The sequence below is a fragment of the Falco rusticolus genome, chromosome 4, assembly GCF_015220075.1.
Source record: "Falco rusticolus isolate bFalRus1 chromosome 4, bFalRus1.pri, whole genome shotgun sequence".
NCBI classification, from domain to species: domain Eukaryota; kingdom Metazoa; phylum Chordata; class Aves; order Falconiformes; family Falconidae; genus Falco; species Falco rusticolus.
In genome coordinates, this window is record NC_051190.1 from 56,831,506 (window position 1) to 56,850,553 (window position 19,048).

At 42.0% G+C, this 19,048-nt stretch overlaps 1 protein-coding gene across 3 annotated transcripts in view; it reads left to right on the forward strand.

The window, feature by feature from the left end:
- The window catches only part of LOC119147250 (sodium channel protein type 5 subunit alpha-like), a 217,113-nt gene that overhangs the window by 88,837 nt on the left and 109,228 nt on the right, over positions 1-19,048 (forward strand). For 2 of the 3 annotated variants that reach the window (XM_037385963.1, XM_037385960.1), the window contains 4 exons: positions 4,148-4,289; positions 5,931-6,128; positions 10,017-10,199; positions 12,604-13,005. In XM_037385963.1, the coding sequence (XP_037241860.1) occupies positions 4,148-4,289; positions 5,931-6,128; positions 10,017-10,199; positions 12,604-13,005 (925 nt within the window). The remainder of the gene's footprint in view (positions 1-4,147; positions 4,290-5,930; positions 6,129-10,016; positions 10,200-12,603; positions 13,006-19,048) is intronic. The other variant, XM_037385962.1, reaches the window with a different exon arrangement.

Here is a 19,048-nt window from a genome sequence, read left to right on the forward strand (position 1 = left end):
TGCACAGCCCTACTGGCCACTACAGTCTGGATCAGCAGGTTACTTGGCTTGCCTAGATTAAACTCCTGAGGCAGAGCATTTTGTAATTATGCCCCTCAGCTACAACTCTCTGGCATTCCCAACCTGTGTTATTTAAACAAGGCTGTTTCTTATGTTCTTTAATTTCCTGTACCAATGCCAGTTTACAATGGTGATTACAGCCTGATGGATAGCTAGGTAGACTGATGCTTTTAACTTTTCTGAATCAATGACACTAATTTCATTGTGATCAATTGAACAGCATCCTGTGAGGCTCCTGTGGAGGATGTTATATTTATGTAGCTTGTTGTTGTTGCCCATCCCTGAGCATCAGAGGAGAGTGCAATCCTGTGAAATGCTTCCCTGAGTTAAAAGGAGCTAAAGAGTTTGCTAACAGATCTGAAGGGGAAGGATTAATATTATACATCAAAGACGCTTCAGCAAAATCTTGAGACTCCTTTAAAAAGTCTTCAGAGGAAATGGTGCCATTTGCAGAATTCTATTCTCAAGTGAGAGTCATACACCTAAATTTCTGTAGAGTGTTTTTCTGGGAAGCAGCATTTTGTTTTCCTGTCAGTGTTTTTAACGTGTTCCCGTACCCCACGGGTTATCGCTTCTGTTAGCTACAAAAGAGGGTGAGCAAGAATAAGGAGTTGAAAAGTAGGATATTTTGTCTCAAGTGTCTAGTTTCTGTAAGGAGTATGTGAGCTAACATTAGTAGCATTTTTGAGCTGAAGTTCATGCTTTTTGTGCTGAAGACACCTCGTTTCAATGCTCTTACACCTGAAAATAATATTAGAGAACTGTGTACACTCACTGTAGAGTCAGACAGATCTTTTCACACCAGCAATCTACTGCTGAGTGGAAAAAGGTTGAGGGATACATAAAGACAGAATGAAACACTAAAAAATACTGACTGTATTATAAACAGAAAATACTAATCTGAGCTACCATTGCTCACTTTAACAGTCAGACAACTTGCATCTCCATGTCCTGTGGCTTTCCAAGCAGCTATGGTAAAGTGCTTTGAGCAGTTGCTCTAATGTCCTTCTGCATTAAAAACAGAGTTTCCCTAGGAAGCATCACTGGCGGTGAACCTAAGAGTGACCTTGTAACCTCTAATCTCGTAGTGCTGAGAGGTTCCTAGGAAAATACACCTGCAATGCCTCTAATATCGCCTTTCTTTCAGACTCTCTTGTTCAAAATGGTGAAGAGATTAAGAGGAAAGTCTCTCTTTCTCATATTGAAATTAATGGCAACGTTTCCAGTTTGCCCAAGGTTTTAGGCAACTTATTCTGGATGAAACCTGATTTCCAACCTGCCTAGGCTTAAATTCACCATTAAAGTAATTGCCATCAAGATTCTCACAGCTGTATTCAAATTTTTTAGCCATTAGTAATATCGTTGAAATGTGAGTGATGAGAGCAGCTCAGTGGAGCCACTTGGGACTGGTCTTTTGTGGAAGACTAAGACTGAACACCTCTGGACACGATCATTTAGTTTCCAGCCAAACACAGTGTGTGAGTGCAGTCATTTTCTCACAGCAAAAATAAGAAACCTTACAAAAATTTTCATGTCCTGTCCCGACACGATGTCTTAGTGCAAGCAAGCGGAAAGGGTTTCCTTCTCTGCAACCCAGAGGATCCATTACTCAGAGCTCTTAAACAGTGTCAGCAACACGTCACGGGCACTGAAGGCTGTCTGCAGCAGCAGATCAGAGACAGAAATCTCATGTCTCTATGGCAGAGAGTGACAGCAGATGCTGCCTTTGGGAGAGGTTTAGTGAAAAGGCTGCCTCAAAAAAGGACATGGATATACAAGAGATTCCATGTTGCCTCTGCATATTTAAAGGGGAAAAAGCTGAGATTTCTCCATTTTATTCTCTTCTAACTCAGTAATGTTACTGTAATTTTTATTCAATTGTAGCTCTTACCAGGAAACAATAGGTAGTCGAAGTAGGAAAGATCTAGAGGAGGCATTTCTAGGCTGGCAGGGAAAAAAAATTAAAGTGTCTTTCTTTTTCTTTCTTTGTGAGATATAGTTATTATTGTCTAAATTCTCAACTGGCATTAACTGACTTGGCTCTACTGAAGGTGACAGAATCACTTATTATATTCTCACTTGTGTGTTTCATTTAATTCATTAAACATCAAATGTTCTTTTTCAGTTTTCATTGCTTCTTCTGAAGACTACTGCAAACAAGGATATGCACACATTTTGCAATGCTTCAGCACTCCTTTTTTTCAGCGTTCAAAGCCAACTCACTTAAAAATTTGTGTTTGACTACTGATATTCAATGAAGATTTTTCTTAGAGTGTTGTTGAGTGTCTGATGTTGGTGGCTGACACCATAGATTTATATAACTTCAAAACGTATAGCAATGTATTCTCCTTTCAACATGCAGTACAAGGTTGCTATCCTGTGCTGTGGAAGTTTGATTTGTATCAGCATAAAAACTGATATTTAAAAAAAAACAAAAAAACTTGATTTTCACACTGAGACACACTCTGCTTTCTCAGGAGTCAATTTCTTTTTTGGGTGGCATTTTAAAAATTGCTTTGCATTATTTGTATTACTACTTTGCATTTCAATTTGTGGGAATATTCTGCTTTGGTAAAAAATAGCAGTGCCTGAAACACTATGGGTTTTTACTGGGAGAAAAAAAAGTTAAAAGCTGTACACATTGAACACACTCTACATGACTGGTGATGTGTCTGAAATGGCTGGATATTACAATAATCATCCTATCTGAAGGCAGTTCAGAAAACCTTGATTCTTCCATCTGACAGGCAGAACATCAAGCTCAGCATCTGCCAGGACAGAAGGTATTGCTCTGTTATCAAAACACTGCCTGGAACTTGGTCTCTCACAATGTCTCTGATCTCTGACAAAGTGCTTTCACAGTCCCTCTTGTTCCAGCCATCTCCAGTTGTGTTAGCTAGAATTTGCACCGAATCATACCAGGTTCATCTCTACGTGAAGCATAAGGAGAACAGGGAGAGCTGGCATTACCACAAGTTCTACTGAGAGCTGCTGCTCCAGATGATAGTTAGGTGGTTCCCACCTAATAAATTCCCAAATACTATAGGGCTCCAGGACGCTGACCATGTCCTTAATCTCATATTCTCTTCCTGTGATACATACAGCAGTAAAGCCTTTGCATATTGCTCTATGTCTTCGGTTTCTAATGGAGCATATCTTATGTTTGGAAAGTACCTTGTGATATGCACAAGTGTGGGGTCTTTTGTCTAATGATATTGCAGCTTTCTGGGAGAGAGGGTGGCTCGCTGACCTGGCATCTCTCCTACCACACGTTTCACTTGATGCAATTCAGTACTTACATAGTACCACTGAGAGCCTTCTTTTTCTCTTCTGACATATGGAGCTAGAAAATTACTTGTAAAGAGTCTCAAAGTTTGATGAGAGCCAGTAAAATGCATGCTATCTGCATGCCATTTAATAGGTGAATCTGCAAGGCACACAAGGAAAACCTTTTCCTGGCAGAAATAGAAAAAAATGTCATGACCCCAGATTACAGCGGTGAGTGGAACAAAAGGCTGAGTTTCTTAGATTAAAGATTTAGTCCTGGCAGGGGGTGAGTGCAAGGTCAGGCAGAGTAAGCCATCGGGAGGGTGCTTAGATGGCACACGCTGGTGTCATTCAGCCAGTGTCAGACTACGTAACCAGAAAAAGTGGATCACCATCACAGTATTACCCGCAACTGTAACAGGAGACACTAAGTTTATGATCCTTAATTGGGAGTAAGTGCCAAGAGAAATCATATTTCAGCACTAAAGTCCTGCTTAGGCACCTGATTCCAGTCTATTCCAAATATCTGAAATGCTAGGTGCTCGTTTGCTGTTGCAGCTCAAGCTATGGTTAACATTTTCCAGTCTATCCTTTCAAGGGAAAAATAAGGTTGCAGGGATCGTTGGTATTGTGAAGTCAGCTTCTACCTGTTCCCTGTGTTTTCACCCAGTGAAGGAATTTACCACTGAGGATCTGTGCTCTTAACCCAGAGCATTCAATATGTTCCCGTTGAAACCAGTTTCTTCATGCTGAAGCCGTCTATGATGCATTGCACACATTTCATACATGCATTTCGTGTATTGTCTTTCATGTTTTGCAGCGCGTGTCCTGAGGGATATATATGTCTGAAGGCCGGGGAAAATCCTGACCATGGTTACACAAGCTTTGATACTTTTGGCTGGGCGTTTCTCTCTCTGTTCCGTCTTATGACTCAAGATTATTGGGAGCGTCTTTATCAACAGGTATGAGATTGTTTTATTACTATTAAAAAGTATAAAATAAACACATTGTCTTGTTACAGTTCCCATAATTAAATCCCATAATTAAAGACAAGAAAGAATTGCTGGTTATTAGGTAAACTGTGCTCTGCCTGTTCTGGAGAAAACCATCAATTTTTACAATTAATTTATTGTCTTAGGAGCGATGATACCAGAAGACATTAGGCTGAGTGCTTGGGGAAAGGGGGGAAAATTGTGCTGAAAAATACTTTGAATGGGTAATTCACCTGAATCTAGATGAAGCTCATTACTTAAGAAAGATCAGCACATCACCACTTAATCATTTTATTGGTGGCTGGTGTAACATGAACTAATCTTTTGAATCCAGCTCAGAAAAGGACTAGAGAAGCACCTGTGTGCTTGGCATTTCTGGTTTTGCAAGGCATGATAATGACCACACATTGAGCAAACGGCAAGACTACCTGGTACGTATCACTTTTCCTTGGTGCAAGCTTTTTGTCACGGACACCTGACAGCCACAGATGGAGTCACAGTCAACCTACAGTCACGTGTGCGAGGTGCTCTGCTAGTAAATGTTTGGTTTAGTGTGTATTTCCATGACCTGTGCGTGAACTCTGAAGAACTGCGTATGATGGCTTGGTACTGAGTGATACACTCTGTCTGTGAAGCCACTGAAGATTTACTTCTGCATCTCAAAGTGGCCAAAACCAGAACATGCTCGTAAGGAAACCAAGGGAGTTGGTGCTGACAGGTACTACTCCGAAGGTACTGAGGTAGACATCTTCAAAGGTATTAGGGATTTCAGCTTCACATGTAGCCAGTTATACAATTTCATTTCAAGAAAGTGCAAAACAATGAAACTGAAGATTCTTTAAACAACTCTATTGGCTTACTTGGCACAGAGCTGCATGTACAACTGTGGAAGACTGAAACTGTCATGGAAAATAAGGACATCACGCCTTTTTATTCTTTGACCCGATAATATCACACAGGGGTTTCTATCACTAGCATCAAGTCACTGAACATGAGACATAGCTGTAATATAAGCTCAGCCTGGTACCCTAAACTCCAGTTATGCCTAGTTCTGGTGAAGAACCAAGCAATACAGTCAACGGCACCCAAGGCTGGGTGGTTCTTATTCTGAAGCAGATGCCTAAATAATATTCAGATGAGTTGCACCCTAAAAGTATATTTTTCTCCCCACTGACTGTAAAGGACCTAGACTGCAGACATCTAAAGGGATACAACGTGAATCCTGCTCGGAGGGTTTCTGTGCAATGGGCAAAAAGAGATTGAGCTACGTGGGGGAAGCTTTCACCACAGCTGATTATAAGACTATCTATTCTAAAAGAAAAACAGTGGAGATATTTAGTAAAGGAGGAAAGCATTCTTCTTTTATAAATGAATTTTACTGCAAGGCATATAATTTTTAACTAAGGTTTAAAAATTTATTGGTGTGAAGATTATTTCCTTACATGTGATTGTTGTTTATCATCAAAGGGATTCTGTTTGGGCTGTTAGCAAAGGCTGAATTGAATCATATTGTAAATCTAAGTTTAAAAAAATATATTAATATTTTTATTATTATTTTCTTGTAAAAGACATTGTAAGCAAGTGTTAGTGATTTTACTTTTGTACTTACAGACTCTCAGATCTGCTGGGAAGATCTACATGCTTTTCTTTATGCTGGTCATCTTTCTGGGCTCGTTTTATCTGGTGAACCTGATTCTGGCTGTTGTGGCCATGGCATATGAGGAGCAGAACCAAGCCACTATTGCTGAAACAGAGGAGAAGGAAAGAAAGTTTCGGGAAGCCATGGAGATGTTAAAGAAAGAGCAGGAGGTCAGTAAACTATGTGACATGATTAGCCGTGGGTAACTTGAACAGATGGTAATCTGAGATTCACATTCCCTTTATTTTACATTTATATGGTAACCCAAGTAAGACTCTACTTGAAAGCAGTTTAATGTTTATTGTCCTAGACAAAGTTATTACAATTCTCTCTAAAAGAAAAATGATGTCTCTTCCTGCTAAGATTGGGGCCATTCGGAGTTTACATATCCAGAGCAGTACTGGTTTAACTGTACCACATCTGTCAGCAGAGGAATTTATATTGGTTGGCATACAAGACATTTTAATGATGGTATAATACATCTGCATCTGAGCACAAACCAGCTATTTTGGTAGCTCAGCCATAGCCCCAGCTGAGCCTGCTTCTACCACCACTTCAGCTCGTGTTCTTTCCCTCAATGTCTCATTCAAACTGCCATGAACATCCAACTGTCCGATAATGAAGATAAAGATGTAGGATAACCTGTTTGAAGCACATATGACTTCCTTCCTGAATAAGCAAACAGGCAGATCTTGAGATTAAGCTTTAAAATTATGCAGAAGATACGGATTTAATGTTACGTCCTAAGTTTAAGCAAAATAGGGAGGCCAAATGGTGGATGCAGCTGTATAGCCTTAATAACACTGGTTAATTTGCATGTGGTTTGTGTGGGGTAGAAAGCCTTTACTAAACAGCTGAAGAGAACATTTTAGGTGCTGTGAACAAGAAGACAATAAGAAAATTAGTCTGAAATAGCACATAGCACTGTGGTTCAGAGAAATAAATCCTTGATACACAATATAAACTAATATACATAATTTTCTTTTGGGTACATACAACTTCAGGGCCTAATACAAATCCTATTTAAATCCTTGGAAAGAAAATAGAAAATCTAATTCACCCTTAACAAAGTGCTAGTAGAGGCTTATACATCGTTTAAGTCCTTTAAAAGATCTTTTTTGATGGTTTAAGTAATAGGTAAATGCAATTTCATCCATGTACAGGCACTTTGAACAGAGTAACTTTCTGCTGTAACCTAAGGGACCAAACTGAGCTCCAACTCCTACCTATTTTATACAAATTTTCATGTGTTTTGACTCCAGCTGAGCTCTTCCTAATAACAGTCAACTTTGCTCCAGCTGTAATTAAAGATATTAAAGAATTTTCTTTTGAAGGCTTTGATTTCGGTTAAGCCTGTATGTACACAAAATGGGAACATTAAGCCCTGCAAGTCAGAATATGTCAAAATGAAGGTTGCTTATGAAAACCTAAACTGTGCCCATTTGTCTATATGCTTTATAACACAGTCATTTCTTCAGCCAGCCATGTCTCCTTTTTCCTGTGCCCTGTTCAGTGCAAAGGGCGGGCAGTGCATGACTCAAGAGCAGCTCTTTGCTTTCTCATCATTTGTTCTGTAGCCTTAGGCCAGCTCGAGCAGACTTCCCAACTCAGGTATTAAAAGCCAGCTTCAAAGACAAAATGACTAACAGCCTCAGAGGTTTTTCAGTGCCTCTTGTCAATGCTCAGGCTCGGTGTGATTCGAAAATACTTGTTTGTATTTGTAATACTCCTGGAGAATTATCCTAATCTTATGGAAAGGAAATTTAGGAGCAGGGCGACTGGGGTCCATTGTGTTCATTATTGAAGCCCAGTAATTCTGCAAATCAACCCTCAATGCTTCAAATTAGACATCTGGAAGAAGAGGCTCAGGAAAGTGAATTGGGTGGCTGTACCACATAGCTTTGAGGTCTCCTTCTCAGGTGTCTCGCTCCAGAGCTACTCAGATTTGATCTTGCTCTCCAAGCCTTTATCAAGATCCTGGTTTTAACTTTCTCACTGTACCGCTAAGTTCTTGCCTCACATCCTATCTCCCGCATAATCCCTGTGTCAGGGCCCGTGGGGGCTAAGCTTTTCTCCCATCCTTCAGCCACCACCCGGCCTTGCCAGACATGTCTGGTCCCATACCACTCCCCGGCCCCTGGGAGTTACGGTGGTTTATGGCTTGCAGTGCCTGAGGGGCAGGACATGGACCAGTCACAGGAACCCAACCAGAAAGGGAAGATAGGCAGGATGTGGGGACATCCTCCATGCCCTGAGAAACAAATTGCTCCAAATCCTTCTTCGGTAACTGAGAAAGGTATGGAGGGCAGAAGCATTTCAGCCCAAGCAATAGTTAAGAAAATGCCAAGAAGTTGAAGATTAGCTTATTTTGCAGTAAGAGTACAGCATGCTTAGCAGCATAACCTACAATATTTTCTAGATCAAAATATGATGGCAATCAGAAAGGAAAACCGAAACTCTTTAGACCAGCTTTTGCACTGTGCAGTATAAAGACAGCAGAAATATAATTGATAGGCCTGCTTGGGGACTGTCTGTCAATTTACACGATTGGTCTAACACATTCCTAAACCTGAACTTAACACCAAAAGACTTGCTGAATCTTTATGAAGAGAAAGCACTTCAGCATCGCAATTAAATCAATTGACTTAAAAAAAAAAACAACCAAAAAACCCAAACAGCCTAGACCAGTGCCTGAGCCCTCCTCCTCTCCGCTCTAAGCAGCTTGCTCACGAAAGGTATTTCCCACAGGAATTAAGTTTTGCTGTGCTCTCAGCTTGATAAGGTACCGCTACTCCTTGAAATACATGATTGATTCTTTACATGGCTGTTAAGTGCCTTCGCTTTCCTTGGACTGATGCCTGTGGGAGGAAGGGAGTATTTTGCCGCGGAGAGCTGATTGCCTGTTTGATTCTAGTGCCTTACAGACAATAGCACTGAGGATTCATCCGTTCCTCCTCTTCTTGGGAACCTGGAGAGGCTTTTTTTAAAAAAAAATAATTCACTCACTTTATGTGTTTTGGCTGGGGGTTTGCAAATGGGCTTGTCTCCAGGCCATTGATGTGTGTACCACTAAGACGCTGGCACCTCAAAGCCTGACCTGGTGCTTTGTGCCCAAAGCCCCCCCCGGCTCCTCCTGCCTGCACCAGGGATGAGGACCCAGTGCAAGGGTGCAGGCTGCTGCTTCCTCCCTCCACCTGTTGCTTCTCCCTCCTGGCTGCCCATTTCTTCCAAGACTGTGGCTCTGGGTACTCAGGCTTTTGCATTCGACTTCTGCTGGGTTTCTAGCATTTGGTCTGTTATCAGTCAGCTCCTGTAGCAATCCCACCAGATAACCAGCACAGCACTGAAGCACATGGCAAAGCAAAGTCCACCTTATCTCCATTTAAGCCCACGGTTTTCTCTGTGTATCTCAGATCAGAGCTGCCTGTGCTGGTGCTCGGGAGAAGTGTTTACAGAAACGTGCCAGCTGAATTGCTTGCAGTTCCTAGCATCCGTCTGTGATAGGGGAGGAAAAATCCCTGCAGCCAGCTTGGCTGCCCTCCTGTCCAGCCCTCCCAGTTCAAGGGGCTGAAGTTCAGCAGGGGCTTAATCTAAGGTCCCTAAGCTTGACATTTTTTTTTCAGCTGGCACCAGAAGTGTTACTTGAGAGATGTGCACCCAGTGTACACCCACAGGTGTGTGCACACAGGCTGTTCCTGTCCCAAAGTGTTGAAGGACCTTGTGTGTGAGCTTCGCATAAATCACATTATTTTATGCAGCCATTCCTAATGCTCCATTTTCCGTTCTGGGTGGCAGACCCGCTTGTGTGCATTTGTACTAGGAACCTGTCTTGCTTGTTGTTTATTTTCCTACAGTAAATGTAGAGGTTAGAAACAAGTTAAGACCAGTTCCAGCCACGTGAGATAGTTTTACAATTCATGGCCACCTGAAATTTTTAATTTATCTTCTACACAACCTTAAAACTTAAAATGAAAAATAATTGCTAAGTGGAGTAATTATTAGTTCTCACTGACATCCTTAACTCAAATAATAAATTTTACGCCTTCTACCTGTTTCAGGCACTAGCTGCTAAAGGAATTGATTCAATGTCACTCAGCTCATTGGAAATGTCACCTTTAGCATCCAAAAATGCCAAAGAAAGAAGAAATAAGCGAAAGAAAAGGAAATCTTCGGGGGCAGAAGAGTATGGGGAAGATCAAAGGAATCCCAAGTGTGACTATGATGACGGTCAGAGGAGAATGGTAAGCCGCGGTCTGAAATGTCACTTACTCCACACTGCGCTTTGCTGGCTAGGCCAGGCTCTGAATAGGCAATTAAGGCTGAAATGTTCAGCTGTAAAGAAAATCGGATATTTAATATCATGGCTGACCTACAGACAGTCTGTGTTAGAACAGTGAAAGGGGATATGTTACCAAATTTTTTTCAAAATTAATTAAAAATGCCCATTAAACATTTTTACAAATCTGTTGTTTCAGTTTTGGGGTTGATTTGTGGTTTGTTTTTTTTTCCCTGCTTCAAGATTACCCACAATCTTGTTTATTTTCTTTAATTTCATTCATCTGATTATATCTATCCTATCCCTACTAGAGATAAAATATTCTTAGAAGAAACCTGCAAAGCTTAAAAAGAAAAGGGAGGAGGAGGAAAAGAGGAAGCTTGTCTCTGAGAGCTTTATAAATGCTATACAAAGACGTTATTAACATTTTTATATTCCTTTGCTAGTTGCCTTCAAGTCAAAACTTTGTGGCACTTGTTTCTACTTTCTATTGCAGGGGGAAAAAATGGAGTGAGACTGTTGTTAAATAGGGTTTTATGTAAATGTTACTGACATGCATGAATATGAATTTGCACATGCCGTATGTATCAAATGATCATAAATAGCTTCAGATAATTAGTCTTTGCTTAACTGAGGGCAAAGTTTAAATCAGTTTATTTTGTTGTTTTGAATAGCCATGTAATGGGCTAAGTCTTTTTATATTTTGTTGTCAGTGAATTTAGGGATGTTTGGCAGCCATAAAAAGCTCATAGAAAAGTTGTAAGTGATGTAAGTAAATGTGACCAATTACTGACTCCCCAGCTCACAAAATTTACACAGAGATAGATTTCTGTAAATTACATGCATTTTTTAATCTAATAGTTTTTGTTGTTTTCTCATTGGTGGAATGGGTCGCGTTACAAATCACACTTCTGTTAAAGCTAGAATTGCTCTTTAGCTTCATTCTGGATGGGTTTCAAGACACCATGTACCAGAATGACCGTGGATTGGAGCTGCACATTGTTTCTTAGATTAATATTTTGTGTTTTCACTTTTCGCCCCTGGATGTCATATGCATGAGAAACATGGGAGACACATTTCAAAGCTCATAGTAAATCTTCTCTGCAAGGCTGTGTCTGGCATGGTTGGAGGGAGTAAAGCTGAGTCATCACTCAGATGCAATCTGAGCAGCTGGAAGTGTGTTGCCATCAGAAATCAGTCTCAATGACTGTGCCATGGAAACCCAGGCACGGATTTCTGACCAGTTAAAATTTGGTAGCAATCCAAACGGGTTGTTTTTAGTTAGAAGGGGCCTGGGGTTTGTACTCTTCCTTGTACCAGGGTCACAAAATAGCATCATTACATAACTCAGTAGTGTAAGCTACTGTGCAAAATGAAATCAGGCTTCATTTGGTTTGTCTGGTTTGTGGATGCTGTGAAGATCTGACCTCTCTTCATACACACTTGGCTCATGAGAAAGTTCTGAAGAAGCTGACAATTCTGTACAGGCCATAAAATCAAAAGTATTTCTGCCTAAATGCTCTTACTCCAATAATTTCTTCTTCAGATATGAGGGAAGGGGATAGGCTTGAATTTCTTACGCATTTTCTGAACATCCTTTTTACTCTGCCAGGGTTTAGGTTGTTTAGTCCTTGGCTATGTCTTCCTGATGCTCTGTCAGAGTTGCACTCTCACTAGCTGACATCAGAGTGGATCCTCAAGGCTGATAAAATTTGAGTGTGAGGGAGACTCCTGTGTGCTGAGGTTACTTACCCCTTAAAGCAGCCATATGCATTGGGATAATAATTTTACAGAATAATAAACCATATCCCTCTTCTTGCTCTCGTTTTTTTTTTTCCTTTATCACCTTCTTCCGTCGTATTCTGCTTCTTCTTCTTCCCTCTTCTTCTCATTTCCCCTGCAGTTCATTTCCTGCCCTGTTTCTTTATCTCTTCTTCTCCCACTGCAACGTTCCTTCCCTAGCTGTTATGAAGATCACAGATGTGTGATAATGCAGTAAACTGGAGCTGGATCCCCTTCCCTGCTCCTCTTTTCCACTCCTTGTGCTGCCTTCCCGGGTCCTTCGGCACTTACCAGACGGGGGTGGGGAGTAGAAGCAAAGGAAGTATCACACTACGAGGTGAATGCCACCTTGACCCTTCCTGTTTCAGTACATCTTTAACTGTCAAGTATTAGACAAATACCTAATGGCTAGGAATGACTGTTCAACCTCTTAACTTTGCAAAGGTTGGCTACGTGTAATTAAGTCTTTCTCTGAAGCACTTGATTTAAAGTGGAACTTACTGCTCTCCCCAGACCTTCCTTGCTCCTGAAAACGTGTTGCAAAATGTTGTTTCTCTTTCCCCTTTTTCCTTTCTGGGGGTTTCTAGACTCTCCTTGGCATTAGTTATGGTCCCAGTGCAAACTTGGTGAAGCGCAGAACCAGCCACGGAAGCATATTCAGTTTCCGACTCCGTGGCAGAGACACTGGCTCCGAAACAGATTTTGCCGATGATGAGATCAGCACTGCTGGGGAAAATGAAAGCCACCGGGGCTCTCTCTTAATTCCAAGATCTGGGAGGCGTCCAAGCGTGCAAAGTCAAGTGAGCCATAGTTCTCACCCTACTACTCCCAACTACACCCAGACGGGCAAAAGGAACAGCTCAGTGGATTGCAATGGTGTGGTTTCCCTGATAGGAGGAGGCACCGGGGCACTCAACCCAGACCCTACTTCTCCTGCAGGGTTACTGCTCCCCCCAGTTATTATGGAAAAACCTGGGACAGGCGACCTGGTGAGTACTTTATAACTTTTGTATGTGATTCACACTCTTGTTTCCTTCTAAATGTTGTTGGGATTTGCTGTAATTTGTACACACGATGTGCAGTCTGCAGTGAGAAACCCAGACCCAGCGTCCTAGGCAGGGTGGGAAGGCAATGGGCTTGTGTCTAGTGCCGTGTAAGAGGTTCACGACTTCTGGTGAGACTTAACTGTTCAGAGCTGGCTGGAGGCAAATACCTACGTCTTGGGTTTGATATGAATTTTCTTTCCTTGTAGGGACATTTTTTAAGTTAGTTTCTTTTGACATTTTAATATCTGACTTTGTCCAGTGGCTAGAAAATGATGTTTTTAACATGATTCGGTTTGAGTCTTACCATCTTGGGACTGCTTTTTCTCCCACTGGTTGCTATCTGTTTGCTTCTAAGCTCTGGTATTACGTATAGCTACTGTGAAGGGCTGTTCTTACGGTCCAAAGGTAGTTCCCGGAAGGGTTTAGCATCCAGTTGAAATAACACCCAGAAAAGATGAGCAGATGATCAACACACTTCAAGCCTTTTTCAGATTGTCAGGATCTTTGCTGCAAAGCACCACTGCTGCAAAATATTTAATAAGGCTGTAAATAAACTCTTAAGACAAATAACATTAGGACCCCAGGATGAATTCACTTGGAAAACCATGAGATGTTATTTTGAAAATAGCTGCTATGCAGGCAGGCAATTTGGACAGGTTGCCAGTTTGATGTGGTGGGAATTTATCTCTTAATGTAGATAATCTGCACTGGAGCTCATCACCCTCAACAGTCTTTAATGCAACAGAGGTCTAGTCACTACCATCAGTGTGGGCAGGATTTATTTCATTTTAGAGATTGAAAATGGGCCAGAATAATCTCTCTCCCTGAAAGTGCCTCTTTCTGTTAACTTTAACCACAAGGGGAGCCCAAGATGTAGAAGAATTATCAGAGGTGTCTTAAGTCAGGTGAGATGAAGTTCAAGCAGAGCAATAAGGTGCCAAAACCAGGTTGCATCGGTGGGGAAATAAGCAAATGTGATTCTAACATGTATTAGGCAAGGCATTTCCTAAAGAGAAAGGTGAGCGAGAAGGATCCCAGCCGTGGTGTCAGATTATCAGTAAATTGAGAAGTAGCTTTTTTAGAGTCAGGCGGCTTCTTCCCTTTCAAGCTTTGGACAGAATTTTTTTCCTCACCTATCCAGGCTTTCCCTGTAGTCCTGCAAATAGACTCTCGCACTGTACATGAGAGGAGAGGCCATGCTGCGCGTGGGAAGCTGGTTGGTGTGAGAATTATCTCTTTTGCTGACAGTTTTGAGGCTGTTACTGCTTTTTCAGATGTTCACACCTTCGTTCATTTAGGACTTTGGTAATCCCTTTTTTACTCTCTGCAGACAAGGAAAACCAGTCCTGAGAGCAGTCTCTAGACAGCTAAGCAACAGAAACACTATTTGTAGATAGTGGGAATTTTATTGGACTTAGCTTGGTGGGGGAAAAAAAAAAAAAGCAAGCAAGAAAAAAAAAAGCCCTGTGCATTAAAGAAAAAAAAAGTCTGAACCAAAGTAGAAAGGCCTCAGAAGATGAGCACTGGATGTCCCTCTTTTCTCTGTAAGGAAAGCAGCTCTGCAGGCTGCTGAGGATCTCCTGGATGCCAGAAAAAGCTTAACAAAGCACGAGAGCACTTAGCCTTTCACAGGAAATAATGGTATGTTACAGGATTGGGTCCTGAGGTGACAGGGAGGCTTTGAGCTCTGCCGGCATTTCTTTTCATTTGCCAGCTTCCTGCCTTTTAAAAAAATGGATGTGGAAAACTGAACAGCCAGGGTGGATGAGCTTGCTTGGCAGCTCCCTGGTCATCTAGGAAATAACACCCAGGCGCTATAGTAACAGATGCTCATTCAGTGATGCAATGTGAAGGATGTTGTGTCTTCTGCAAAACAGGTTTGGTATCTAATCTATCCAGAAAATGTGAGCTGGAGTTAAAAGCTAATTGGCAAGAAGCCCATTGCTGTACAGATGTATTCACTACAGGAACCATAAGCGCTGGGCACAAACGTGCAGCCTCAGCCGTGGAGTGCAGGCAAAAGGAAATAGCAAATCCAACACCTCAGTGTGCTGGGAGATAAATCAACATGCTTCTGGGCTTTTTGTTTGATTATTTTTTGCCTTTTCCATGTTTAAAATTTGACACTGAGTTTTTTCTTTGTCAGCAGCTCTGGCTTCTTTTTGTAGAATCTTGGTATGTTTGGAGGAAGCAAAAGAAAGATGTTGCAGGGTGAAGCTGAAGTTACCTCATTAACCGCATTGACCCTGCTGCTGTTATTTATTTTATATGAGTGTAAGCCCATGATGAATAAGGACCCACTTATGCTGTTGTATCTTCCCTGAACAAGAAAAGAAGGAGCAGTCCATAAAAAGCTATCACTGTAATATGCATTAAGCCCTGACATGCAGCTTCCTGAGGTGTAAGTGTGGCTTCACTCATGTAAACACAATGTCCGAGTTGATGGAGCTGGCAAAACACATTTTACAGCATTAAGTTTTGAAGATGCATTTGTTTAGGTCCCTCTGTGATGCTCAGTAGTATCAGATGAATGTAACACAGACCTGTCTGATTGCTGCTGAGTGGGGAGACCATTGAACCCTGGTTTGGGGAAAGCCTGGAAGAACACTTCGGATTTAAAAGGCACAGTAAACATCAAATAAGATCTGACCATCTCTGGTTTTGAGTTTCCAGCTTGCAGCCCTTAAGCAGACTATAGTTTCAGCAGATGGTTTCAAACTAGGACCTCCTAAGGTTTCTCAGGGAAAGCACAAAAAGTCACTAGCACTTTTGAGAATTTTAGCCTGATCAGTTTTAGCAACATTCAGCCCAAAGATTTCACCCCAGGCAAAGTAGTTGGAACCACGATGAACAGCTTTCATGCCTTTGTGTCATTGCAACTGCTACCCTGTGCCCCAGCCAAGGGCTGTGTGCCCATGGGAATGGCTGCGGGTGGCAGCTGAGCTGATGTGAAGGCATCTGTGCAGCTTGTGCCCTCTCCCCTGGGAGAGGTGGCTACAGCACATTGTCCTGCTGTTCAGGCTGGTGACTCAGATGCGTGTTCTCCTGACACTTGGCTGCAGAAGAGCATGTAAACTCAAAAATCCAGTTTTCAAATGGTCTTCACTTGGCCTTGGCTGCCTTGGCACAGATGGAAGTGAGTGTGTTCCCATGAGAAACCAAGTGTGCTTGCACTTTCCATCTCCATCCCCTAATCTCTGAATACAGCTAGTGAAACAGGAGAGATCTCAGATAATCTCAATGGATGGTGCTTAGGCCCATCAGCCTTGTCAGCTGGGGCAGTCTGACTGGTTAGCAGGCTTGCTGGCCATGGGTGGCATGGTCCATGCAGACAGGCATCCATCCGTGCACTCCTCCTCCATCAAAGCGGTCCTACCAAGTCACCAGGGCCTTCAGCGCACAGTCTGAGTAAGAGGATGGACATCCCATCCTCTGCAGGGAACCCATGCATATCTGCACACTTTGCTGCCCCCATTGATGTTCCCATGCCACATAAAAGCACTCACAAGGAGTGGTGGCAGCGTTGTTGGGGGGCTGCCCTTGGCAGCACAGGGGGTTACACGGCAGTGTTCAGGCTACAAAGCCCACTGAGGTCATATGAAGAGCAAAGTAGTGCAATATGAAATTACAGTCTGCAAACACCCTCCACAAAGCTGGCTCTGGGTCAGGCATCTTCACCTGGATGTGAAAAGCAACAGGCATTTAAGTCCAAGGGGTGCAGGGAGCTTGTCTTAAGAAACCCACCATAAGTCCTAGTCACTCTCCTGGAAATCTGTGGTGTATCCTGCAGAGGACTGGGTCAGGGCCACTCCTGTTCTCCTACCAGTTTTCTTCAAGTGGTGCAGCTGCTGATTTCATCAAACTTACCCCAGTGTAAATAAGACAGAAGCAGAACCTGGTGACTGTGCTTAAGTTCCTAATGGTTTTTGACTTGACCTGAGATGCAGAGGTTTGAAAAATGATAAATTTTTTATGCTCCTGCTGATTGCTGGGCTGGGAGTTTGGGCTTTCACCTCTTTTAGAGAAAGTCTATACATTATGTAAGTAACTTCAGGGTACGCTACAACCTAAAGTTTCTGCGCATTCCTGAGGTATTTACTTGTAGTTATGTATTCTTCTGTTGTGTCTTGATGTTTCTTAGTTAAGAGGCTAGAGTAACATCTCCCTTCACAAGGTATTGATCTGTTTAAACAGAATTGGATTAAGTTAATGAGTTGTTACCTGGAGCTCAATTTATCGTGGGATCTGATGAGGATGAGTAAGATGTCACTCGTTGTCATTAAGAATTTCTCAAGGGTTAAGAAATGCACGTGACAGCATCCCCTCTTGCCTCCTAAAGCCAACTGGAGCCCTTTCTGGAGGGGAACTGCAAGCTTTTTAGTTTATCCTGACTTTCCAGTTATTTTTGAGATTTGAAGGGGCAGAGGAACGGATGCGGGACTGAGGAGGTGGTTGTTTGCAGGTGGGCAGCTGGCTGTTAGCTGGTGCTCCCCACTGCTTCGCTCTCCCTGAGGCATCTGCTCATCAGAGCTCCCCATCAGCCCAGGAGCAGAGCCGTGCCACCTGTGACATGGCTTTGGGATGGGCAACGAGGCTGAGGTCGGAGCTACCCGGGGTGTCCCTCTTACACTTACAACTCTTCCTAAATTTCCTTTTGGTAGCACATATGTTTTGTTTTGTTTATTTATTTATTTTTTTTTTTTTATTTTAGGAAACTAGAAACGCTGAGTATTGCTAGCTTGACAGGAGTGAAAACTAGTGGGGAGTGAGCCCTTAAGAAAGGCCAGGCTGCTTATCAAAGTGCCAAACTAAGGATTTAGAAGATTATCTTTTTTGTCTTCATTATTTTAAAAACCCCCAAAACAACAACAACCAAAAAGACCTTGACTTTTGCTGTTGCTGAGCAAAAAAAGCTGTTTTGCTGACCGCATTGGTGTAAGGTTTTCTTGTTGATCCTAAAACTGCCTGGAGGTAAAATTACTTTTTTTCCCCTTCTTGCTTTGCCACAGGACTGGTGAAAATGGAAAATGTTAGCAGTTTCCATGCTCAGAAAAAAGGTCAACAAAACAAGCCATCCAAAAATTGCTGCCAGTGTAGACAAAAGCGAGCTAGCCCTCTGCTGCTGTCACACAGAGAGTTGTCACCGTGGCTTTAGATTCTGCTCATTTCAAACTTTGCTTTAGCCCATCCTAAGCCTAAACCAGTCAGATTTGACACAAATATTGCAAGCTGCTCCAGTTTGTGGTGCATCTCTTTAAATAATCAAGCATACTCAAAATTGAATGGCTTCTTTTTAAAGCTGTGCTCTATTACGGTCACCTTCAATCTCATTAAATATTTGTGCTAGTGCCTTACTGGGTCCATTGTTCATGGTGTGGCCTGTCCACCTCTTTTCTGCTTGAAAAGATTTTTACTGTACAAGGAAAATTAAACTTGTCCCAGTTCCCAAATGTGGTCTTTAAAATGCTGCCATGTATAAGCACATCTTCACAGAACAGTTTTGACATAGCTCAGAAGTGTAGGCACTCAGAAGAAAATAATTCTGCAGTGTTATGCATCTTCATTTACATGTAAATTACTGAATTGTATATTTGTCCCTATAGAATTTAGCTAATCCAAAGGAGAAACATTTCCAGTCAATCAGGGAGCAACACAAATAATCTCACCCCTCTGGAAGTGCCCGTGTTTTAACTCCATCATGAGTTCTCATCTGGGTCCTAGGGATATTCCTTGCATAACTGTAGGGACTGCTGTTATTTTTGCTTAATTTCTATAGGAATATAAGTATGATGAACAACTGCGCCTGTATTCTCTCTGTGATGATAATAGTCTTTGTCCCGCTCCTGGAGATGCTCTCTATCTCAGAGTGCAAAAGTTGCTGGTTCCTTGCGTGACTATTAACTATCTCTGTACTAAAATTAATACATATATATATAAAAACCCTCTCACATATCTATTCTTTACAAAGAACAAAAGTTCAAGAACT